The 23,769-nt window shown below is 40.1% G+C and overlaps 1 protein-coding gene and 1 long non-coding RNA gene across 2 annotated transcripts; one reads left to right on the top strand and one right to left on the bottom strand.

Annotated features, from left to right (window-relative positions):
- The first annotated feature begins 409 nt into the window (after window positions 1–409).
- Window positions 410–3,981, top strand: LOC143323881 (uncharacterized). Its single transcript, XR_013077417.1, has 3 exons — window positions 410–488; window positions 1,432–1,459; window positions 3,666–3,981. It is a non-coding gene; the product is annotated as an uncharacterized LOC143323881 (long non-coding RNA).
- A 3,703-nt stretch (window positions 3,982–7,684) lies between these two features.
- On the bottom strand, window positions 7,685–21,302 carry kcnj13 (potassium inwardly rectifying channel subfamily J member 13). The gene is made up of 3 exons (XM_076735402.1): window positions 21,265–21,302; window positions 14,781–15,343; window positions 7,685–11,180 (listed from the first exon to the last, which is right to left on the bottom strand). The coding sequence occupies exons 2-3, from the start codon at window positions 15,295–15,297 to the stop codon at window positions 10,606–10,608; spliced, it is 1,092 nt and encodes a 363-aa protein (XP_076591517.1). The 5' UTR covers window positions 15,298–15,343; window positions 21,265–21,302; the 3' UTR covers window positions 7,685–10,605.
- Window positions 21,303–23,769: the final 2,467 nt, after the last annotated feature.

Raw genomic sequence — 23,769 nt, 5'->3', positions numbered from 1 at the left:
AGGAAACCGAAAAGATTCTGTAAAAATGTGCAGATTAAGATTGGGGCACTGTGGATTAAACAATGATTTTTTATATAATTGGGAAACAGTACTGGGCTATGTGAGTGTGGACACCCTGAGACAGTGAAACATATTTTGCTTGAATGTAGTCTATTGTGCTGAGAGACCTTTTTAAAACATTAACAGATTTGGGATTAGTTCCATTTTCTATTATAACGCTATTTGGCTTCCATAACAATCATCAACAGACTGAGACAGCAATTTTACTGTTCCTGTGTGATACAAGACTGTATGGGAGAATATGAGATAAGACTGTGACTCACGGACTAACCTGTGGAGGGCAGTAATACGCCTTGGAGCGTCGAAACTGCCAAGAAACAAAAGAAGAAGAAGACCGCGAGGCGGACTGGCAGAGAACGTCGGGATCAACGGACCAACTAACCGAAGGAGACAACATTAGTAGTCCGCGCTGCGCCATTGGGTTAAATGTAAGTAGTCGACATAAATCTCGTTTGAATGTTTGTTTCAGGCGGTTCAACGTGTTTTTAAACGGACTGAGTCACGTCAGCCATGTAAAATTGGTAACCGTTAGGTTAGCAGCAAGCTAACATGCAAAGTCATCTCGCCAATTAATGTTAGCTGTGTTGCACGGTGAATGTTATGTAGTTGTAAAAACTGGTGATACCAAACATGCAGTGACTGCTCAAAATTAAAACTCTTAATCTGTGTTGATGCGTCAGTGTGTAGAAGCAGGAAGCTAACTCTAGCACCATGTGTTAAATTAGCTGGTTAAATAAAATTGTTTTTTTCTTTGTGTTTACTAAGATTAGAATTTATGAATGCTACCAGCCCAATTTTCTGCAGTTCAAATGAGTGATTTTGGTTCACTGCACAGATAGGTGATATCTTTTTTGCCCTGTGGGCAAATTCAGGTTCAACTGCCAGGCTGTGTGTGTGTGTGTGGCGGGAGGGGTGCAGCAGCTTCAACTCTTAATCTGTGTTGAAGCTGCGTCAGTGTGTGAAAGCAGAAAGCTAACTCTAGCACCATGTGTTGTGTGTAGCTAAAAGTTATTCTCTGCAGCAGAACGCTAACTGTAGCACCACATGTTGTGTCTAGCTTAAAGTTAAATTATCTGGTTAGATAAAATTGTTTTTTTCTTCTTTGTGGTTAGCACAGATAGGTAATACTTTTTGTTGGCAAATTCAGGTTCAACTGTCAGGCTGTGTGTGTGTGTGTGTGTGTGTGTGTGCGCGCGCGCGTGTGTGTGTGTGTGTGTAAAATGTTGCAGATTGAATAGTCTAACAGGCTAACACATATAATATTGTTTTAAGCAATGTTGGTGTGTTTTGTTCTACTTTGATAGCTCTGATAGAGGTTTAAACTTCATAACTGGTGCCCTGTAAAATAATATTTTTTGTGTGTTTTTTCAGGTTGCTGCAACGAACATGACTTGGCACTGTAAGTTATGTTCAGCTTTTTTTTACCACTAGAACATATCTATTTAAACACTGTAGATTGCAGCACAGCCACTTTTCAAAAATTAGCCCACTCCCATGCCTCCATGATGATTGCATGTGCACATTTCAGACACTTAGTGCACTGAGTACTCACCTGTCAAGATATCATACTCAAAAACAAAACAGCAGTGCAAATGAAAATCAGGAACTTGTGACTTTTAAGTGTCCTTTATGCACATCTGAGCAACCATTTTCAGAGTCTGTACTCCTCAGTCACATAAGATCACACTTAAAAAAGCATGAGACAGTGGTATGCCCATACAGAGGTTGTGACTATAGCACAAATGTATACTCTTCATTTAACTCCCATAAAAGTAGAGTGCACCAAGGTAGTCTTGCATCAGACTTTTCTAGTGACATTGTCTTTGAGCATACTCAGAATCAACATGCTACCAGCTCTAATGTCACTACTGATTCGGATGAAGAGCGTCCAGTTCAGAGCACGCAAATGCAGGATGATGAGCAGTGTGATACTTCGAAACTGAAAAATCAGCTCAAACTTAATGCGGCTTCTTTATTTCTAAAGATGCAGGCTATCCTTCATGTGTCGAACACAGCTACACAAGAAATAGTTGACAACTTGAATCAGATCTTCTCTTTATCTCAGCCCTTGATCAAGGATGCCATTAATGATATATTGCAGAGACATGGTCACAATATTACAGATTCCACACTCAATGACATTGTCAGTGCTGTCATGGACTCTAATGTTGTATTTAGTGCTACTTGCAAAGGTGCAGAGTTGTCCTCTTACAAGCAAAGAAAGACATTTATAGAGCACAACTATCCATTGGTAATGCCAGTAGAGTACCATTTAGAAGCACCTGGTCATACCATCATGTATGTACCAATCCTTCAAATGCTTCAGGAGCTGTTTAAAAACACAGATATTCTGAGCAAGATCAGAGAACCAAATGCTGAGCCTGGTTGTTATGTGTCATATCGTGATGGCTCTCATTTCCAGGAGAATGAATTGCTCTCAACAGAAGATCTACACCTAGCACTCCAGCTATATATTGACGATCTGGAAATAGCTAACCCTCTCAGCACATCACGTAAAGTTTACAAACTTTGTGCTGTATACTGGGTCCTAGCAAATGTGCCGTAAGTAGTTTTTTTGGGTACTTGTACTTTTATGAGTAGGTTTTCAATTCTGTACTTTTACTTGTACTTAAGTATTCATTATGCCATGTAATCTACTTAGTTACTTTTAAAATCATAGTTGAGTACAGAGTACAATTTTAATTAATATCCAGAGATTTTAGCTGCGTCGCCAATAAGCTGATTTGACAGCAAACAAGCCGATGAAAACCAGGAGATATGGACAAAAAAACGAAACAAAACAAAGGACATTAATGATTGATTTTTAGTTGATTTTATGTTAAGAATTTAACCAGTTAAAAATGTATTCATGGATATTTAATAAATAGTCGTGGCAACAACTGCACCTCATCTAATTTTGTTTTTTGTCTGCCGGAGACATTTGCTGAGTAAAGAAATAAAGACTTGAAATGAGAAAAAAAAGAGACCCAACCAATCAGAATTAAGGAAAAAACACTTGTTTTATACCTGATCAATTATTAATGATTAATTGATTGTTAGTTGTTGACAATTAGTAAAGTAAAAGACACAAAATGTAGATCTTAGTCTGGAGAGGTGACGTCACATCACCGGTTAAAAGTAACTAATACTCTGAGTACTTTTTTTGATGAATACTTTGTACTTTTACTTGAGTATTTTTCTAACACCAGTAGTTTTACTTGTAATTGAGTAATATTTTAGCAATGTAATAGTACTTGTACATGAGTACAGATTTTCAGTACTTTTTCCACCACTGAAATTAACCTATTCATATTTTCATTTAATTTACTTATGTATAAGGAAAACACACATTAACATTTCTGTAAATGGGCCAGTGTTCAACTGCAAACATTTGGCAAGATGTTTAGAAACCTTAACCCTCTTTCAAAATCCATCCTTTGAGACCCTTAAGGACATTTTGTCCACTCAAAACAACTGCTCTAAAAATGTATGAGATAAATATTTTTTTCAGATTTTTTTTCACAGCTCTTTCAGTCAACCTCTGTTCTTTATATTATATTTTTTCTTTGGTTTTTAATATTTTATTGGCCTTTTCATTTTTTCAGGATGATATGGATGAGCCAGACCTGGGGGATGCGTCAGTGGTCCTCCTTACAACCGTGAGTGACGATGCCACAAGCCCAGTTCACTACCACCCAGAGAAAATCTCCGTCATCCTAGAGGGTGATGTCGTGGTCGACCTCCCCAGGCTTGCTGATGCCTTTCTGGTAATGTTTGGCCTGATTTATGCTCTACATCTCTCCTATCCGAAGGGACTGACCAACACATTTGAGTTCACACAGAAAATCCTGCTTGGTCTGGATAACTCTAAATTGTCACCAAAGCTATAGACTCTCAAAAATGACCTCATGTTACATGTGTAACTATAGATCTGAAAAGGAGTTGTGGGTTCTGAGGGCTCACCCTGTTAGATCATAGTCCACAACAAGAATATGTCATGGTCCATGGTGACTATTGTTCAACTGTTGATGTTCAAGTTGCTGCTCTACAGTATTCAACTGTTTTTTTAGCCAAATGGCACAAAGTTGTTAATGTAATTTACACTTTATTGTTGTTGAACCGATATGCGTTTACACTGACATTTTGTTTTTACAAGGTGTAGTTTGGGGAAAGAATCTGGCCTCAAAGTTTCAGGCTGTTTTACTGATTTAAAGTAATTGCCTACCCAGTGGCAAACAGTGTTACAGAGACTTTATCATCCCCCGAGGATGGGATGTTGGGATATTGTGAATTTTGCTTTTGAATTTGAATGTCTTTTCTAGAACTACACAGTGCGTCCTGAAGTTACTAGATTTAAACCAGATAGCCAAAGGAAGGCTACACACTGTGCCTTATGATTTTGAAAATTGTTTACATTGCTGCACTGCAAGTTTACAACCAGATTGCCCAAATTGTGCCTTTGTAATTGTTTCTTTCAAATATTTCTGTTTCATTTTATGCTACAAAGCACAGGTGTGGGTAAATATTTTTTCAAAACTCAAAGGGTAATGTTGTATGAACAGTTTCCTGATTTTGAATGTTTTTCACTACTACTTTTAAGTCAAGAGTACTTGACAACAATGACCTCATGTTACATGTGGATTCTAAGGGCTTACCCTGTTAGAGCAAAGTAGACAACAAGAATATGTCATGGTCTGTGGTGACTATTGTTCAACTGTTGATGTTCAAGTTGCTGCTCTACAGTATTCAACTGGTGTTTAGCATAATGGCACAAAGTTGTTGATGTAATTTACATTTTATTGTTGTTTAACCGATATGCTAAGTGTTGACACTGACATTTTGTTTTTACTGATTTTGAATATTTTCCACCACTACTTTTAAGTTAAGAGTACTTAATATGTTTAAGGCAATCAGTTGCCACAAATATTTTAAGTGTGAGGGTAAATGATTTTGACTTTAAGCAAGTCAATGTTTTTGAGTCATGTGTAATCGGAAGATTGAAAGATAAAGCTAATAAATGTTAAGTTCGTTGAACATGAAATCCTGAGTTTTCATGCTTGAAATTATTAAGTTATCTTTAGTTATTGCAATGAGAAAGATGAATGAATTATTTGAGTACCATGTACTGACAATTTTTGAGTTGGCCTAATCAGTAATTCAATTTATGAGTAATTTAAAAGTATATCTAATATCAACTCCAAATATTTAAGCTCTGATATACTCAAATGTTTGAGTTTATGAACTCAAAAAAAATGTGGCAACTGATTGCCTCACTTTTTTTGAGTTCTGCTAACTTATTCGGGTTTACAGTGTAGGCAAACTGAAGGCTGTCTAGGTCCGAGGGGATGAAGTCTCTGATGTACCTGAGAAGAATCCGTTCAAAGCACTTCATGATTACCGGGGTTAGAGCAACAGGCTGGTAATCGTTCAGGCAGGTGGCGGACGTCTTCTTAGGCACCGGTATGATGGTGGAGGACTTGAGGCACTCAGGAACTATTGACAGCTGCAGGGACAGATTGAAAATGTCCAGGAACACTCCTGCTAGCTGGTCAGTGCATGTTCTCAGAGTCTGGCCTGACACCTTATCCGGTCCTGTAGCTTTGCGGGTGTTGATCCTCCTCAGGGTGGATGTCACCTGGTGCTGCTGTAGGACGAGGGGCTGGTGCTGCTCCTCCAGCCTGGGTAGATTTGTAGCTTCTCTGCTGCCTGATGTGTCAAAGCGGGCAAAGAAGCTGTTTAAGGTGTCAGGCAGAGTGGGGTCGTGGCTGGCGAGCTGAGTGCTGGACTTGTAGTCCGTCATGGTTCTGATGCCTCTCCACATGTTCCGGGGGTTGTTGTTATTGAAGTGGTCTTCAATTTTCTGTTTATGCCGGAGCTTGGCCTGCTTAATTCCTTTCTTCAGCTCTGCTCGAGCCCTGCTGTAAGCCAGCCTATCTCCAGATCTGTAGGCAGTGTCCCGTGCTTTCAGCAGGGACCGTACTGTGCCGTCCAGCCATGGTTTCTGGTTAGGAAACACTGTGATGGTCTTAACAGGGAGGACAACATCAGTGCAGAACTGAACGTAGGACAATACAGATGATGTATACTCCTCCAGGTCTGCCCCTTCACTGAACACACTCCAGTCTGTGTGCTCAAAGCAGTCCCGAAGTGCAGACGAGGCCTCCACAGTCCATACCTGTATTGTCCTGGTGGTTGGCTTTGTTCTGCAGGCCAGAGGCTTGTATGCAGGAATCAGTTCCACTGAGATGTGGTCTGACATGCCCAGGTGTGGAGCTGCTGCAGCCTTGTAAGCAGCAGGGATGTTGCAGTAGACCTGATCCAAAATGTTATTGTCTCTGGTAGGAAAGTCTATGTACTTGTGAAATTTGGGAAACACTGCCTTCAGTTCGACATGATTAAAGTCTCCCGCCACAATCACAGCCGCTTCTGGGTTGTCGTTCATCTGCCCGCTTATTAGGCAGTACAGCTCTTCTAATGCTAGCTTAGCATTAGCCCGCGGTGGGATGTAGGCGGCCACAATAACAATGGACGAGAGTTCTCTAACCAGCTTGAACGGTCGGCATTTCACCGCCAGGTATTCCAAATCAGGAGAGCAGAATGTGCCGACGGTGTGTGTAGCTGTACACCAGGCATTGTGTACGTACAGCGCCAAACCTCCGCCTCTGCTCTTACCTGAAGCTGCAGACCTGTCCGCCCGATACAGAGAGCGTCCTGCTAGCTCCACTGCTGCGTCCGGGATGTTATCGTCCAGCCAGGTCTCTGTGATAACGGTCACACAGCTGTCCATCCGTCGAGAGACAGTCCTTAGACAGCTGTGTGACCGTTGTCACTCAAACTCACCAAATAAACTACATTTATTTCATATACCCATTATTACATGTAATCACTAAAGGAGGCAGAGAAGTAGCTAAACATCTGACACACCAAGCAGGAGAGAGCTGGAGAGGAACAGCGGGAAGCCATCGCTAGCTGCTAGGCTAAACTGATGTAGTCAGCAGAGCAGGCAAGTGTGTAGACGAGTGAAATTAGCGGTCGCTAAATAGACAGACTTATGGGTGCTTGAACAGAACTAATGTTAATTTAAATAGCGGGTAATAAGCCGCTGTTATAAAAGACAGAGCAAATTACACTTAGATGAGCAAGAGCGAGAGACATACACTACTACTAACACAGCAACCAGAAACAGGAAGTGAGACAATACGCTTACCTCAGATTCAGGTGTGTGTATGAGTGTGCCTGTGTTCTGAATATTCCACAGGTGTCTGTCAGCAGCTTCAATGGATCTCAGTGGTGAGACGCCAAAGTGCAAACTGAACAGCATCAGGCAAATGTGAGATGGAGAGGGAAGTTAGTAAAAGTTAAATGTATATATTACACATTATCTTAAATTGTATATACTCTGTTACGTCTATTGTTCAACTGGATGTTACTGACACATTTAGAGATTATGTCAGTCAATGCACAATTGTGTAGAGCACCCTTATACCGGATGGGGAAAAGCACACATCCTCCAGGCAGTACAGTACCTTGGTACCATAGTAACTATGAAGTAGGAGTTCATGGAGTCCTTAAGCTTCTGTAAATGAGGAAATGGTCGAGTCACTTCAAAGCTTGTTTAGAAAATATTTATTTCATGTAATGTACACTGTACAAAAGCACTAAAATATATGAGATACACTGAGATCTCATCCTTCACAATAAGATTTTGCGGAACATTCCCTCTCTTTTGTAAGAACTTCCAAAATTGTTTCTTTTAAACCATATAGCTAAAACAGTGATGTTCTTCATGTCAACAGCCCTTAACCTCCTAGGACCTGGCGTCCACATATGTGGACATCACATTTTGGGTTTAGACCACAATACTAAATTTTGCTCTACAAGGGCCTGGTGTCCACATTAATATATATATATATATATTATATTCTAGATGTTATAATAATAATAATAATCATAATAATAATAATAATAATGATAATAATAATCATAATAATAATAATAATAATAATAATAATAGACTGACAATTCTTTGTTTTTACACTCATCAGGTCCCAATCAGCCCAAATAGCAAAGAGAAATTAAAAATGCATGCTATGCAAGAGTTCGGGTCTTTGGAGGTTAAAGGGAAACTACTCCACATACAAACATATGTTCTACAACATCTAGACTTGTTCCTAATCTCCTAACTTTATTTGCAAAATCTAGACATTCATTATCATACAAACTGAACATAATACATTAATTTATGCTCTGCATAATGATTTGGGCAATGATTTTAAAAATATAGGCGTTAATCTACAAATCAATCAGCAGTCAATATCAGTCATATCATCTGTCACTACGAAGCCATATGTCATTGTATGCAGGTCAGTCTAATGTTAGATAGCTCGCTTTTTAAGACATGAACGTGTCTTTGTTCCGAAAGGCTTCCAATGAATAACCTTAGCAGCTTAACATTGACAGTGGAATTACAACCATTTGATTTTTGAGTTTGTTGTGATTATCAGCTCATGTGGATAGCCTATGGCATATTGCTTCAGTTTGGTTGCTAGTCCACAAACATTGGTAGAGCACATCATTAATCAGTAACATGAATGCCCTTATGTAGAGATTACAGAAGAGTCATTGCATTCTCTCCCTTCTTTATTAGTACTTGCTCTTTCAACACTTGAATATACCTCCCACTTATTCCGTATGCAGTTTTACAGGGCTGGCACTGAGGCATGTCAATTTTAAATTACCTTCTGTTCCAAAAATGATTCTCTTATGATGTGGAAAATATTCCCTTCAATTTCATAAAATATTTAAATCCACAGGTGTAATGCATTGTTAAACTAAATCAATGTAATGATTAAATGCCATGAAATCCACAGGGAACAGGATTAAGGACCATTACAGTGTTTTAATACATTCACTACAAATCGCATATACTTTATATTTCTGTTTGACATTTATAAGATTTTAATTTGTGAATGTCTGTCTTGATTTGAAAGTCTTGATTTGTTGGTTGCTTGATTTGTTGGTTGGTTGAGTTGATTTTTTCTAGTCTATATCCTGTATACTTTTTATCTTGACCCTTCTTTGTCACTGTTTTTTGCTCTTTGTAATATTTGCTGGCTGTAACAACTTAATTTCCCTGGTGTGTGATCAATAAAGTCTTATCTTATCTTATCTTATCTTATCTTATCTTATCTTATCTTATCTTATCTTATCTTATCCTATCTTACCCTCAAGATGTATCATGCAAACTTTGGTGGTGCATCCTGAGAACAAAATTTCACTTTGTGCAATACTTTAGTTTATGACCAAATACCTGCAAAAGTAATGACATATTCCCATCAGCTTCAGCTGTGCTTTGTGCTTAACTATAAGCAAATGTTGACATGCTAACACACTAAACTAAGATGGTGACCATGGTAAACATAGACTGCATGTTAGCACTGGCTGAATCCATATGTCTGGACTTAAGATGTTCACATAATCAAAGTATATTATATCAACCTTTAGCATCTTTTATTCATTCTTTCACCTCTCTCTTTGTGTTATAAATCCTGTCCTATAGGGAATTTTATCACTTCATGAGCCAGAGACCACACATACTTGATGCGATGACAGTACATATGGCAGAAGTCCTGGAGGGATCAGCCAGTAAGTCCTATCAGTGGACATTTGGATTTAGCCATGGTCAGTGTGTTAGCATGCTAACATTAGAATTTAGCTCAAAGCATCACTGTGCAGATGGTGCCACTAACATTGTTTTAGACTCACTCGTTTCTGCTTCAGTGGGCTATGAAAATTCCCATGTAGCACTGCAATACTACACACCACCATAACTTTGACAAGAATGAAAGGAAACATGAATTTACGTTTTCAAGTATCTGTAAAATGATTTGCAATGTGAAGTAAAATTAACTGGAAGAAGTGGGTGCCTGGAAAGTACAAAAAAAAAAAAAAAAAAACCCCCCACACACATTCAACAATACAGTATTGTTTATGGTGTCATGGTCCTTTGGATGTGACTGAAATGGGGGTGGCCAGAGCAAGCTGTGGAGCATCCATCCATTAGCTATATCTGTGGTTGGTGGGGGTGGTCAGGTCTTATAGTCTGACACTGGGCGGTAGCTGGTGTACACCCTGGACAGTTTACCAGTAAGTCATAGGGTTGACACATAAAGACAGATTCATGCTCACACTCAGACAAATTTAGTGTCGCCAATTAATCTAACCTGTATGTCTTTGGACTGTGGGAGGAAACGAGCACCCAGAGGAAACCCATGCAGGCACAGGGAGAACATACAAACATGCAAACTACACACAGAAAGGCCCTAGCCAGTCAACCAGGTTCAACCCTAAAACCTTCAAAGATGCAAACCACTGTACTACTGCACCGCCTTGTAGAGTAGTGTGACCTAATGTGCTGCTTATGGAAGTTAGAAAATGGAAAAGGATTTAAATTGGTATCTCCTTGACAAAAATGTCTTCCCCATTGTTACCCTCCCTTGTTATCTCTCAGAAATTATCCCAATGACACTTCCCCTTCAGCAAACCTTACTCCATCCTGTCACTACCGTCACCATTGATCTGCACCACACAGTCCTTACTCAAAGGCTCCTTTGAGTGAGTCGTGTCAAAATGCTGGGTGCTCAGCATATATCTCCCCCGCGCATCCAGCCCGAAGGCAGAGACAAAGCGACGGTCAAACTGAATTTCTTGGCGCAGGTAGGAGGTCCTCTTCTGGCAGGAATCACCAGTTCCCTCCTGCAAAGCTGACAGAAAGACCACCAATTCAAAGTGGTTGGATAAGCCCTCACACAGGGCAGGATAGAGGGGGCTCCGGCGGTCCAGGGGGTGGTAAAAGGTGAGTGGGAAGATGAAGAAGGGACAGGGCTGCTGGCCCAGATGATCCAAGTGGAAGTCCAGAGAGGTTTGGTGTAGGGCCTGACCGTCATGCTCTTCATACAACACAGCACTCACCTTTACATCCACCAGAGGTCGCTGCAGCACATTGGTGGCTCGTAACATGAGACACGTCTGTCCCTGGTGTTGGCCCACCACTGCCTGGGGGCTGAATTCAATGGCTCCTGCTCGCTTCTGGGGACGCGCAATCTTGGCTACAAATGCACCTGAAGGTGAACACAATAACACTTCAATGTAATATGATATTGAGAGGTTTTGTCCTTCTTAGTGGAAAATGTTTGTCTCATGCTGGTTTGTAGGAAATCACAGCAAAACAAATCAGGTCCTGACAAAAGCAGTGTAGGTAAAAATCACAAGATGCTTTAGAGTCACAAAATGGATAGGCCTCAATGGAAATTAAGTAACATTAGAACATGACATGTTCAGTGTTCAAGTCCAATTTATAATATTGTTCTGTTTTTGCTTTTTTATTTGGTTTTGGTTGTCTGCTTGTTCCTCCACCCAACATTTTCCCACAGAACCAGTCTTGGGCCAGCGTTCAGATGCCAAAATGAGATTTTCTAATGGGGCCATGATGGGATACAAGTTAAGTCCTTCCGTAGGTAGGCTAAAGGGTCTGCATGCCCCCTCCCCTCCCCCACAGCTTCCAGTTTTGGATGCGGGGCTATATCTGACAACTTTTGTTATTTTCCAAAATAGAAAAACTGCCCAGATGTGTGGAGGTGAGAAGGTGGGCAGGAATTTGTCAGCATTCCCAGTTTTCTTGGGATTCCCCCATATTTTACCATTCTCTCCCACTGTCCTCCTGTTTAATATTTTCCTGTAAATCTCCCACATTTGTAACTTTCAAAAAAAAAAAAGAAAGAAAAAGTTCTTCGTAATGTTGACAGGTGACAGTATGTAGAACATTAGCTGTGACATCTAATGATAAGAAAGCATTCACTAAAACTGCACCCACCAATAAAACGAGGAAAAAGAAGAAGATCGGAGGAATGGAGTACCTGACAAAATGCTATAACATCAGCCAAAGTCTTTCATTTTGTAAAATATGTTGGTGTATCAACTGGAGGGAAAGCCGACATGAGGCAGCATGGCAAATCTGCCATGCATAAGTGCGCCCAAGAGGTGCAAGGACATCCTCAACCAATTACTTATTTATACCTCATTTTCATTATTGCCCTCTCCTGCCAGTTGTCTCTGGTATTTCAGGGCAAATGGTTGCTTAGTGGGGATTTTAGGATTCACTGTGTGTACTCTTGTCCAAATGTAAGGGGTATTTGGACAGTAGTGGAATGGCCCAGGGCGGGTGGCGGAAAACTTCTGTTATTTTCAAATCCCAGTGTTGACAGTTATGTTCCCATATTTAAATGTTTCATTGTATTTCTCCCCTCACTATGATAGTAGGTTTTTTTTTTTTTTGCCAGCCTGTGAGTGTGATCATTTAGTGTAGTCATCCCTTCACACATTTATACAGTTTTGATTTTTGACTTCTACATGTCAAGCATACTAAGCATACTCACAGACCTACAACTTACAGACCTATACAACTGCTCAGAAATGCTTGAAAACAGGGATGTCTGTATTGCTAATGGAGAAAAAAAAAAAAAAAAAAAAAAAAAACAATTCTGAAACTGGCCAGGTGTGAAAATGGGTGGTGCTTCATGTGCTCCACATTCTAGACATTTCTACTTCCTTCACCATTCATGTACACCACCAGATCACATTACTCTCCTGTGTGTTGACAGCAATAGAGGTGTTGTACTTTTAGAGAAGAAACAGGAGGCATGCAATGAAAGTCTGAAGCAAGTTCTATACTGCTGAGGCAAACATTAGCAACTTTACATCACAGGCCATTCATTTGGCAGTTGCTTTTGTCCAACATGAGTTCTGTTTCTGTACATGGGAAAAATTTAGGCTACAGTCACTTTTGGTTAGGGGGGCGGGAACGACAAGTACTATTGTTAATGGCCAACCACCTGAGCAACAGTTCAGTGTGGCTGCATATGCTCTACTTCTAAATGCTAAATATTTTTAGCTTGTGTATTGATCTCCAACCAGGCAGCTGCTTTAAAAATGGAAAATTTGACTTGATGATGCATTGTCCATTCTTTATATTTAGGTCATTAGCTGCCCTTAGGCCTTGGACTCCCCCAACCTCTTGTGAGTAGGACTCTGACTGTTTTCCCTTCCTCTCTTAATTATTAAGGAATTAACAGAGGAACAAGTCTACATGTTCTCCCGTTGATACTAATGTATTTATAGGGAAATAGTAAACCAAGATTTTAAACTGTTTCTGTGAAGTGGTCTTTTGCCCCTTGGTGAGAATGATTGGTTTGAAAGACTGTCTCTCTGACAACATACCAGCCAGCCTAGACCCTCAATGGTCTGTGTTCAGAACCAACACACACTCATAGAGAAAGTTATCTCCATTGCCTTCCACTCAATCAACACCTACATCCGAATGTTGTTTGTTGATTTCACCTCAGCATTCAACACAATCTCCCCATGAACCTGACTGTCAAACTTAGCATTCAGGACTTGAGTGCAGCTGGATATTGGACCTCCTCACAAACAGACCCTCGATGATGGAGCCCTCCAGGGCTGTTTACTCAGCCCCCTCTTGTTCATTCTGTATACCCATTGCTGCAATCCCCAACATGGAGAGAACTCTGTTGTGAAATCAATAGTCTTGAAAAGTGGTGCACAGAGAGCAACCGACTACCCAAGGTCAACAAAACCAAGAAGCTGATTGTTGATTTTAGAAAACCGAAGGCAAAGACACATCCCTTTATACATCAGTGCAGCTGAGGTAGAGCAGATGAAGGCCCCTTGGAATTAGAAAGACAGAACCTGCCATGGATATCACACACACACACACACACACACACACACAAAAAAAAAAAAAAACCCCTCAGAAGCTTAAGAAGCTTCTTGTTAACTTACGCCCAGAACATCACTGGTACCTATCTATTTAAGCAATCAAGAGGTGCCTACACAAAGCCCAAAAGATTTTACCTCTACCACAACAGCCGTCTGGCAAGCAACATAGAAGTATCCACTGCTGTAACACCGGACTACAAAGCAGGCTGTGAGACTCAATTCATCCTCTACAGTCCACCATAAATTATAGTTTTATTTTTGTTTGTTTTGTGGTAACACAAAAGGACAGAGGTCTGCATGGCATTGTACAACCCTGTCTTGTGGAGTAAATAAACCTTGTTCCACCATACACTAATTTAAAGCTTTGTTCTAATTATCTACATTAGCACACATCAACGGAGGGCTCCATAATGCAATCTGTCTTATTGTAAGAGACTCACTCTGTAACACAAGGACAGGTCTTGATTTCTTTGTCGTCAAATAGTGTTTTCCCTTATGTTTCTCAAAGCTCTGCTCTCTGAGGTTGGGGTTAGATCTTAAGTCAGGACATGGTTATGTGTTTTTGAGATAACTGTTACTCGCAGTTAAGGCAAGGGACGGTTTCTTGGAGGTTGAACAGCGCAAGGTTAGGACTAAGACTGATGGAAAGGGAAACACAAATCGATGGGAAAACAGACTTTGACAAAACACTCAAATGTCTGCTGTTGTGAACATATAAATATCTAGTCCTTGAATGTCAAAACAAATCCCACTTTTTCAACTGTAATGTCCAGAAGAAATAGTTTCTTAATATTTGGCCAATATGTTTAGTAGCTTCAATTCTGACTTCAGTTTGGGTTCCACTGGGTTCCACAATTGAGACTGTAATGATATAACGACTTAATGATGTTTGTAGAGAGATGGCATTGGGAATAAGAGAGTTGTACCTGTGATGAATGCTTCAAGCATGAGCCCCAGTAGCATCTGCACAGCCAGCAGTGCTATGGCACTGGGACAGTCCCCACTAGGGAACATGGTGCCGTAGCCAATGGTCAGCTGTGTTTCCAAGGAGAAGGAAAAGGCAGCAGTGAAGCTGGTAATGTACTTCACACAAACCACATGCCCCTGTGGGGGGGCATCATGATCCTGCACAGCCAGGTCTCCATTGAGGTGGGCCAGCAAGTACCACAGGCAGGCAAACAGCAGCCAGTGGGCCAGGAAGGAGGCGCAGAAGGCCAGCAAGACCCATCTCCAGCGCAGACCAACCAACAGTCCCCATAGGTCCTGCAGGGCCAGCAGCCAGGCTCTGCCTGTAGCCTCACGCCATGAGCCTGAAGGGCACACAGGTGGACGAAGGGCGCAACGTCCGTCTTTAGTGACCAGGCGTTGGCAGGGTGGAGAGGACAAGAGAGGAGAGGAGGAAGCCTTTCCACCCAGAACACTACTGTTGGATTTGGTTGTCATGGTTGCAGATGGATCTCAAGTTGGGTAGGTCAATGTGAAGATTATCCTGAAACAGAAAATAATAAAATAATCACTCAATGCCAATATCATTTTCATCTCTGTTTGTTGAGTATAGGAGTAGAGATATGCTAGCCTTGCCAAGCTCAAAGACTGAAATCAAGGGAGAGTTGGCTTGCCTTGCAATGTCAAAAATTAAACTCAACAACATTTGTTAGCAAATTATTTGAGTAGTAACTGTAGTCAGCTGTTGTTGGCAAAGAAATAGCTCCAATGTTACCTGCTAAAACAACACTGATTTCGCTTTACCTTTTGAGTTTACATTTTGCTACACATATACATAAACAATGTGTAAATTAGCAAATTCTTCATCTGACTTTGTTCCAGATTGCAAAGTCTCAACAGCCAAGGATGGATTGATGTATTTTATATATTTGTGGTCCCCAGAGAGTAACCCTCTGACTTTTCATCTAGCTCCATCATCAGGTTAAAATTTCAATGTGTGCAATACTTTGGTTACAAAATACCTGCCATACTAATGACATTCTCATCAACACCTGCTGTACTTGTACTTGTACTTGCTAAATTAAGATGGTAAACATCATAGACACTGCTTGCTAAACATCAGCATGTTAGGTCAATGTAAGGATGTTAGCATCTGGACATCAGCATTTACCGGGGGGAATGGGGCGGTTGTAACACCCCCAATAATCGAAACCAGCCAAAACAACCCCCATAATAATCTCTTGATGGAAATAATTTATTTTAATAAAATATTAATAAATTATTGATTATTTTATTTTGTAATTCAATAAGCAAATAAACAACAACAACAACAAAATACATTTTAATCTGACCACCCCTCCCCTGCAGGAAAAACCTGGTTGCATCCAACCCACTTGCTGTTCTTCCACCTGTGGTGCTGTTAGATGTACTGAGCGGTGGTGTCAGAACAATGCAGCAAGAGCAGAAATGAACAGAGTGGCGAAAGGCCAACAATTTTAAATTCTTCGTGGGTCAGAAAGTAAAAGAGGGAAAATCTCTGTCCAAAAGGAGTTATGCTACTGTAATGGCCTGAACACTCATAAGTCAAATAACTAAATGATTTTTGTTAGCTGTTGAACTGTTAGGTAACATTAGCTATTTGGTAGCTTGCTAGTATATGGCTAATATGAGGTAAGTTAGCTAACAGGGAAGGATAGTTTGAATGGGTCAGGACTTGGTTGATATGAGAAATTGTCGGGTTTTTGGTAATTCTGTTCGTTGTAAAAATTATAATGTGTGTGTGCTATTTACATATTAATGTCTTACTGTATAATGAAATGTGAAGCAGGAGTGCTTTAAAGTCAATTCTATATCTTACTGGAAGTCAGTGTAAGGACTTTAGTATTAAAGTTATATGATCAGTTTCCTTTGTTTTTGTGCAAAGTCAGTTTACAGTAATGCCAATGCAACTGATTCATCTGTGAAGCTTTTGAGAATTACTGTACTGTTTTTTTTATTTTTTATTTTTTTGTAATGTAGATAGATACAAAACAGAAGTATGGTTAAGATCAATGGATCATTTCATTGTACATATAGTACAAGGCTGGACAAAAATTCAGTCAAGGATAATGCTGGAATCAAAAATGTATGCATTGGAAATAGGTTCTTTTATCAAAGTTTTGGATTTTATGGTGTTCCCCTACAGTACTTAGGATACATGTCATGTTGTTAAGGTGTGTCTCTTCACCTCACGTAAAATAGATATTTAACTGTCTTTAAAAAAACAGAAAACAAAACAAACAAACAAACAAAAAAAACTCCATCCCTGGACTTTCTTAAATGGGATGAAATCTCACATCTCCAATATTTAACCCAAAGTTATGCCCTTGCCTTTAAATGTTAAGTACAAAATTCTGCTTTTAGCAGTTTGAATATGCACCTATTACAGAAAAATTGGAAAATGGGTAGATTGAATGAATGCATATCCATGCTACCCAATGAAAGAACCATGTCTGCTTTTGTCACACCACCAGCATTCCTTTGACACCACTCTCAGAAAGAATGTTCACTTCGGACACAATGAATGCTATAGTTATTTCGGAGGATTACCATGAAATGCTTCCAGACTTGGGTCAACAAATTCTCATGTCTTTACTGAGAAGTGAAGAGCAATGAGTCCCATGTCAAATCCAAATCTCTTTAAGTCCTAAACAATTTCAATGCTATTTTAAATATTACCAACTGTAGTACAATTCACACCACAGCAGAGTTTGTCCATCTATATGTCATAAGTGGAGATATCTGTTGTCTCTCCTGGTTTACATTTACATGCATTTATTTCCTGAGCCCAGAGAGATTGACTGCTGGAAGACTGATTCAAAGTAACTGTTTTCAGGAAAATGAAGACCTGTTCTGCTGCATGCTTTTTAAAAACCTGGAGAGGACAACAAGTCATTACACATCAAAAGGCTAAACTTTGAGTGAAGTCATGAGTCATTGGTGTTCAGGTAAAGTCAAGTTAAAGCCTTTTTTAATTTTATCAAATCAAGTATAAAGTTGTCAGATTAATGAATGAAGTCTGATTTGAGTCCAGGTCATGTGACTTTACAATTTTAGCCTCACTTCAAGACTTTGAGACTTTTTTTTTGATGGATCTAGATTAGTGGGTCCTTCGAGCTAAACTATGCTCAACAAGTCATGGATGCGCGAAGATTAAGTTGATATCCCCATTTTCATACAAGTCTGGGTAAAACAGTAATGATATTTACCAAAATGTGGAACTGTTTCTTTAAATCTGACCCTTAAGATGTATTTACAGGATCACCATATATCTAATGTAAACATATCGTATGTCGTACAGGGTATATGTGCCGACGAACTCTGAGCACCAGATGTATGTGAAGTCAGTCCTGGCAGGCAGACAGCTAGAGTTCTGTCCTCGTCAGAGTTTCTATTTCTATGTCAATATTGTTGCCAGGAGATTAGAGCAGGTCCCAGCTGGGAATCTGTCTGAGGAACACAGCGACATGCAGAGTAGGAATGCGTGTTTGATCTGCAGGGAGCTTTAAACTTACTGCACTGCATGGCTGTCCACTCATCATGTTCACCAATTACAATATATGTTTCCTATCATTTTAAGCATGAATTTATGATGCATTTGCATTATCTTCTGATGCATTCATTTTGAACTTTGCATAACTTTCAAATAAAAAAGGAGGGAGAGTGAGATATTTAAATAAATTTGAACAAAAACAATAAATTCAGCGTGAGGGTATGATGAGTGACATTATAAATTTGAAATGAACTTGATACTTTTCGAAAGCATGTTTCAACCAATTTAAACCTTAAAAAAAACATTACTTGCTTTTGGGTTTTCAGTGACTGAAACTTAAAGAAACTCCCAAGTCAGTTGGGTATTTGTCATTTAATAAGGATAGCATAGTTTTCTGTGTTCATCTCTGAAGTAAGCACCAAGCAACTGAGGACTTATGTGGGACATAAGGTGAAGTAACATGAGGGTAATAAGGAAAGTGCTGAGCAAATGTGTACTTGATTTTGGGAAGACGTTTTTCTTGAGCCTGGGTGAAGCAGCAGCCTGATAATAGTCAGCAAGGTTGTCACATGAGAGCCATGTGCTGGCTGAGGCTTGTTGAGGTATTGTTCTGGACCTCCCTTTGTCAGAGCTGTCACTGGAGCAGTCAGTCACTACACTAGCCATTAGAGCATACAATAAGTACATGAAAACAGATTCTTTATGCAGTGCTTCCTGTGTTATAAAGCCAACAATATTAGTATTAATCTCATGGCTGTGTGTTATGAACATATGGATCTGTCCAAAGATGTCTTTGGACAACTTATATCCATCTTCTCATTTCACTCTCTGAAAGAAAGTTGATACTCAATATTTCAAGACTGTTGTACTATTTCATTAAATTTCCAATACCTTTGAATTACTCTTTCTTCTTTCATCTGTAGCCGGGTCCTTTGTTTGTTTTGGGAATGCCATTCAACAATAAAAATATAAATTTGGAGGGCAATCATTGAAATGGTAAATGGACCGCATTTTCTGCATAACATTTTCTCTAGTCTTACTGACCACTAAAGCTTTGCAACAAAAGTTAGCATTGACCCATTCACACACACACACACACACACACACACACACACACACACACACACACAGCCAGACACTGATGGCAGAGGCTACAATTAAAGGTGCCAGCTGCTCATCAAGAGCGATAAACATTCATGCATACTCACCCACTGATGGCACAGCATCAGCATCAAGAGCAATTTGGGGTTCATTATAAACTTATGTAAATGTATGCGTGTGTGTGTGTGTGCATGTGTACACACACATACATACAGACAAATACATTCCTGCACTGTTAAGAGTACGTATCAGATATATGTACATTTTCAATACATAACAAGATAGCTACCAGTTGCTTTAATGTCTCAGAATGATGACACTGCATGTTGAAAGTGCAGTATTGTCTCCTTAAAACTGTGTTTATATTACTGAATGGATTTGCTGAATATCCTTTAGATGACACACACTTGTTTTCTGGGTTATGGTCACTGGCAACATTTTTTTCTAGTTCAGGAAGTGTTATTTTTGCTACAGAATCCATAGGGAGCTGTTTGGGGTTGAAAGTGAGCGTACAAAGCCAAGGACTTTAACACTAGAGACAGGGGATTGTGTTCAGTGTCCAACATGTGGTTAGGTGTAGGCTACAAAAAGTAAACATATCTTTTATATTCATATACATAGCTTCAAGTCACTGTTGACTTTTCCAATATTTAACCAAGACCACCATCTTTCCATAACCCCAGCAATGAGAGAATGTCATAGGAAAAGAAACTAAATGTGTTGTCAGTGAATGTCTTGCGTTCTAAAGGAGAACAATGTATTTATAATCATATATATCAAATTTAATTTTAAACAACTTTAAATAAATCTTAAAGGCAACTTTACAGATTAAACATTTTTGCTTCCTCACTCAACTTTATTTGGGTGGCATTATCTTCCCTTCAAAACAGTTTTGCTCATGCAAATAAGTAGTACATGAATTTAATTTCAATTCATATAACTTCATTAAATTTCACACATGCATATTTTTGATATTTGTAACTGTACACATGTCCTCACTTTTATTTTAGTAAACTTTTGAATCAATAACTTGAATTTGGAGTATTATTCCACAAACTTAATGAACTTTTAATATAATGACATAAACAGTTTTTTCCTCCCGGTGAGTTGTTCGGCTATATGACAATACAAACAAACAGTACTTTGTGTAACTGCTCAAAGGATGTGAGGTCCCTGGGGCTAGTGGAATATTTAAACTTACTGCAGTCATCTCCTAGTAATAATGGCTATGCATGACTGTGCCTAGTCAGCCATTTTCCTGTTTTTAAGCTATCTGTGCTAACATACAAGTTCAGAGAGCAAGTTTGTGGAAATGTCTCTTTATCGCCAACTTGGAGGGGTGAAGAAGGGTTTATGTAACAATCAGTCTGCAGCTGTTCACTTCTTTTATTCTCTGGTAATGCTACTTTATCACACAACATGAATGACTGAAATAGAAAAACTAATCTGTTTGATCATCTATATCATTGTAAAAAATTGACAGATCTTGACTTTCAGATGCCCTTGTGTCCAATATCGTTATCTTTAATCTGGATAACCCACAGTCAGTTTACCACAGTGGATTGTAGAAATGGTTTTATCTCATATCTCATATGTCAAATAAAAACAGTTAGGAAACTATTTCTTCACTGCATTTATTGTAACTAACAGTCTATGAAGTGCTCATGATTGATGTCATCTGACAAATCGTGTTTCGATTCAACAAACTGAATAACAAGCTAGGCTCCTTAACAGATCATCGGTCCACTCATATCACAGTTGATCACTCACTAATTGTTCTAGGATCAGGGCCTTAGCTCTGGCCAGCATCACACTCTGGATTTTGTACTCACCTAGAGCTGTAGTTAGGGTTAAAAAACGGCCCTCTGACCTTTTCACCTAAGAGCTGTTCTGAGGTCTGCCAAGTGGCAAAGGGGCTGAGGCACTTGGAAAGAGTGCCACTAGTTCCTCGGAGGATGGGGTGTAAAATCCCAGAGGAGTCCGAAGCAGAAACTGGTAGTGTCAACCCAGAGAGGTTTTCTCAGTGTGGGAGCCAGACCGAGCGCAGCGCTCTCTGTTCCTCCAATCTGCAGCTTCCAGCTCCAGGGCGAGGATGATTCAATTGGTCACATTGCTCTGCATGGAGCCTATTAGTGTTCCCGGAAGACTGGGGGGGGGGGGGGGGGGGGGGGGAACAACACCTTGTCACAGTTCATTCAGAAAGCTGCTTGTTGGTGTCCAGCAGCTGCTCATAAATTTCAGTCTGGCATTTGGTGTCTTTGGAATTGTTTGGCATCTCCACTTGAATTTCAGATAAATGTGTAAGGGTTTGATGTATGCTTGGCTGCACAACAATGTTGAAAACATGTACTGGTATTAATTTTCAAACCAACTTCGTTCATGAACAACTGGTACCTTTTTCCATCTCAGAGTAGTTAACATATTAACTAAGCTGTCACAGAGAACTTATTTGCTGGTGACAAAAGAAGGAGACTGGAGGTTAAAAGTCAGCACTGTTTTTCAGCCCTCTAACAGCAGGACAGCAATGGTGGTAGGTCTGTCAGTTCGTCCAACACTTTGCTCGAAGACAGGATTGACATAAAATCCAGTGGTATATCCATGGTTCCCTAAGGATGTTCTCTTAAAGGATAATTTTGGTAATTTTTTGTAGTTTTGGCTAACATTCCTATCACTGGCTTTATTTGAAAGCTGAGCCAACGTGAGCTTCCATAAAAGTACAGATGCTATAAAAAAGGAACTGACAGGTTTTAAACAACCCCAAAGTTGTTTGGCAAATAGTAATAAATGGTAAAAAAAAAAAAAAAAAAAAAAAAAAAAAATTATTCAAACTGTTAATTAAATTCACTCATCTGACTCACAGATACTGCGCCCTCTGTGGGATTTGGATGGTATTTTCAAGGTCAGTAGTTCTCTGGCAAAGAGCCTCAGTTCTTTCCCAAGCTCAACTCCTCGTCTGCATGATATGAAATTTATCCCCAGCAGCATGTCACCTGTGGGGGAGGTTCTGGCAGACAAAGGCATCCAAGTTCAGTGCAACAGTAAAGCAGTTGTATGCATCATCGATAAAGGCTTCTCACTCAGTCTTCAAATCATGCCATTCATGAGATTCACATGACATTACATCTGTCATGCAAGATTTTCAAACATGTGCCAGTTCATGCAAATGAATGTCAGCAATTAAAACATAAAACTGGTGGTCGGTGGTTGCACTCCTTAATTACAAATTCTCAGGTCACTGCTGAGCTCTTTTGGCTAGATCTATTTATTCCAGCGTTACCGGGAATATTTCTCTCTAACGTACGTTCACTGCCCAACAAACTGGAGGAATTGCAACTGTTGTTGGGTAAAAACAGGGACTTTTCTTCATCTGCGGTTTTTTGCTTCATCGAGACGTGGCTCTGTGGATTAATATTGGACTCTGCGCTGCAGCTGGCTGGCTTCCAACTGGACCGTGCGGACAGACACACGGAACTTTCCGGCAAAACTAAAGGTGGAGGAATCTGTGTCTACATCAATAGTGGTAGTGCAATGACGTGATAGTGATCCAGCAGCACTGTTCTCCTGACCTGGAATCTTTCATCATTAACGGTAAGCCTTTTTATTCACCCTGTGAGTTCGCTTCATTCATTCTGGTTGGTGTTTACATCCCACTGCAGGTCAACGTGCAGGACGCACAGTGTATGCTCGCTGACCAGATACTGTGTGTGGAGCGGACCCACCCGGACTCTTTAGTTACTGTCCTTGGTGACTTTAACAAAGGTAACCTCACCCACGAACTCCCTAAATACAGACAGTTTATTAAATGCCCGACCAGAGATGAGAATATTCTGGATCACTGTTACACCACAGTCAGGGATGCTTATCACGCCGTCCCCCGTTCTGCACTGGGCCACTCCGACCACGTCATGGTACACCTGATTCCTGCGTACAGGCAGAAACTAAAGCTCTGCAAACCTATAGTGAGGACATCAAGGAAGTGGACCAGCAAGGCTGTGGAGGATCTCCAAGGATCTACTGACTGGGATATGTTCAGGACTGCTACCAACAGTCTGGATGAGTACACGGTTAGGCTGTGACGTCCTACATCAGCTTTTGTGAGGACTGCTGTGTTCCATCACGCACTAGGGTGAATTACAACAACGACAAACCCTGGTTCACAGCCAAACTCAGACAGCTAAGGTTGGCAAAGGAAGAGGCCCTCAGGAGTGGGGACAAAGACAGATTCAAAGAGTCGAAGTACAAGTTTAGCAAGGCGGTGAAAGAGGCTAAACGACTGTACTCTGAGAAGCTCCAACACATCACCTAGCCAACAACCTGAACAAGTTCTACTGCCGCTT

This window comes from Chaetodon auriga, chromosome 7, assembly GCF_051107435.1.
Source record: "Chaetodon auriga isolate fChaAug3 chromosome 7, fChaAug3.hap1, whole genome shotgun sequence".
Classification (NCBI taxonomy): Eukaryota; Metazoa; Chordata; class Actinopteri; order Chaetodontiformes; family Chaetodontidae; genus Chaetodon; species Chaetodon auriga.
The sequence above is the reverse complement of the archived record's forward strand: the minus strand, read 5'-3'. Positions and strand labels throughout refer to the sequence as shown.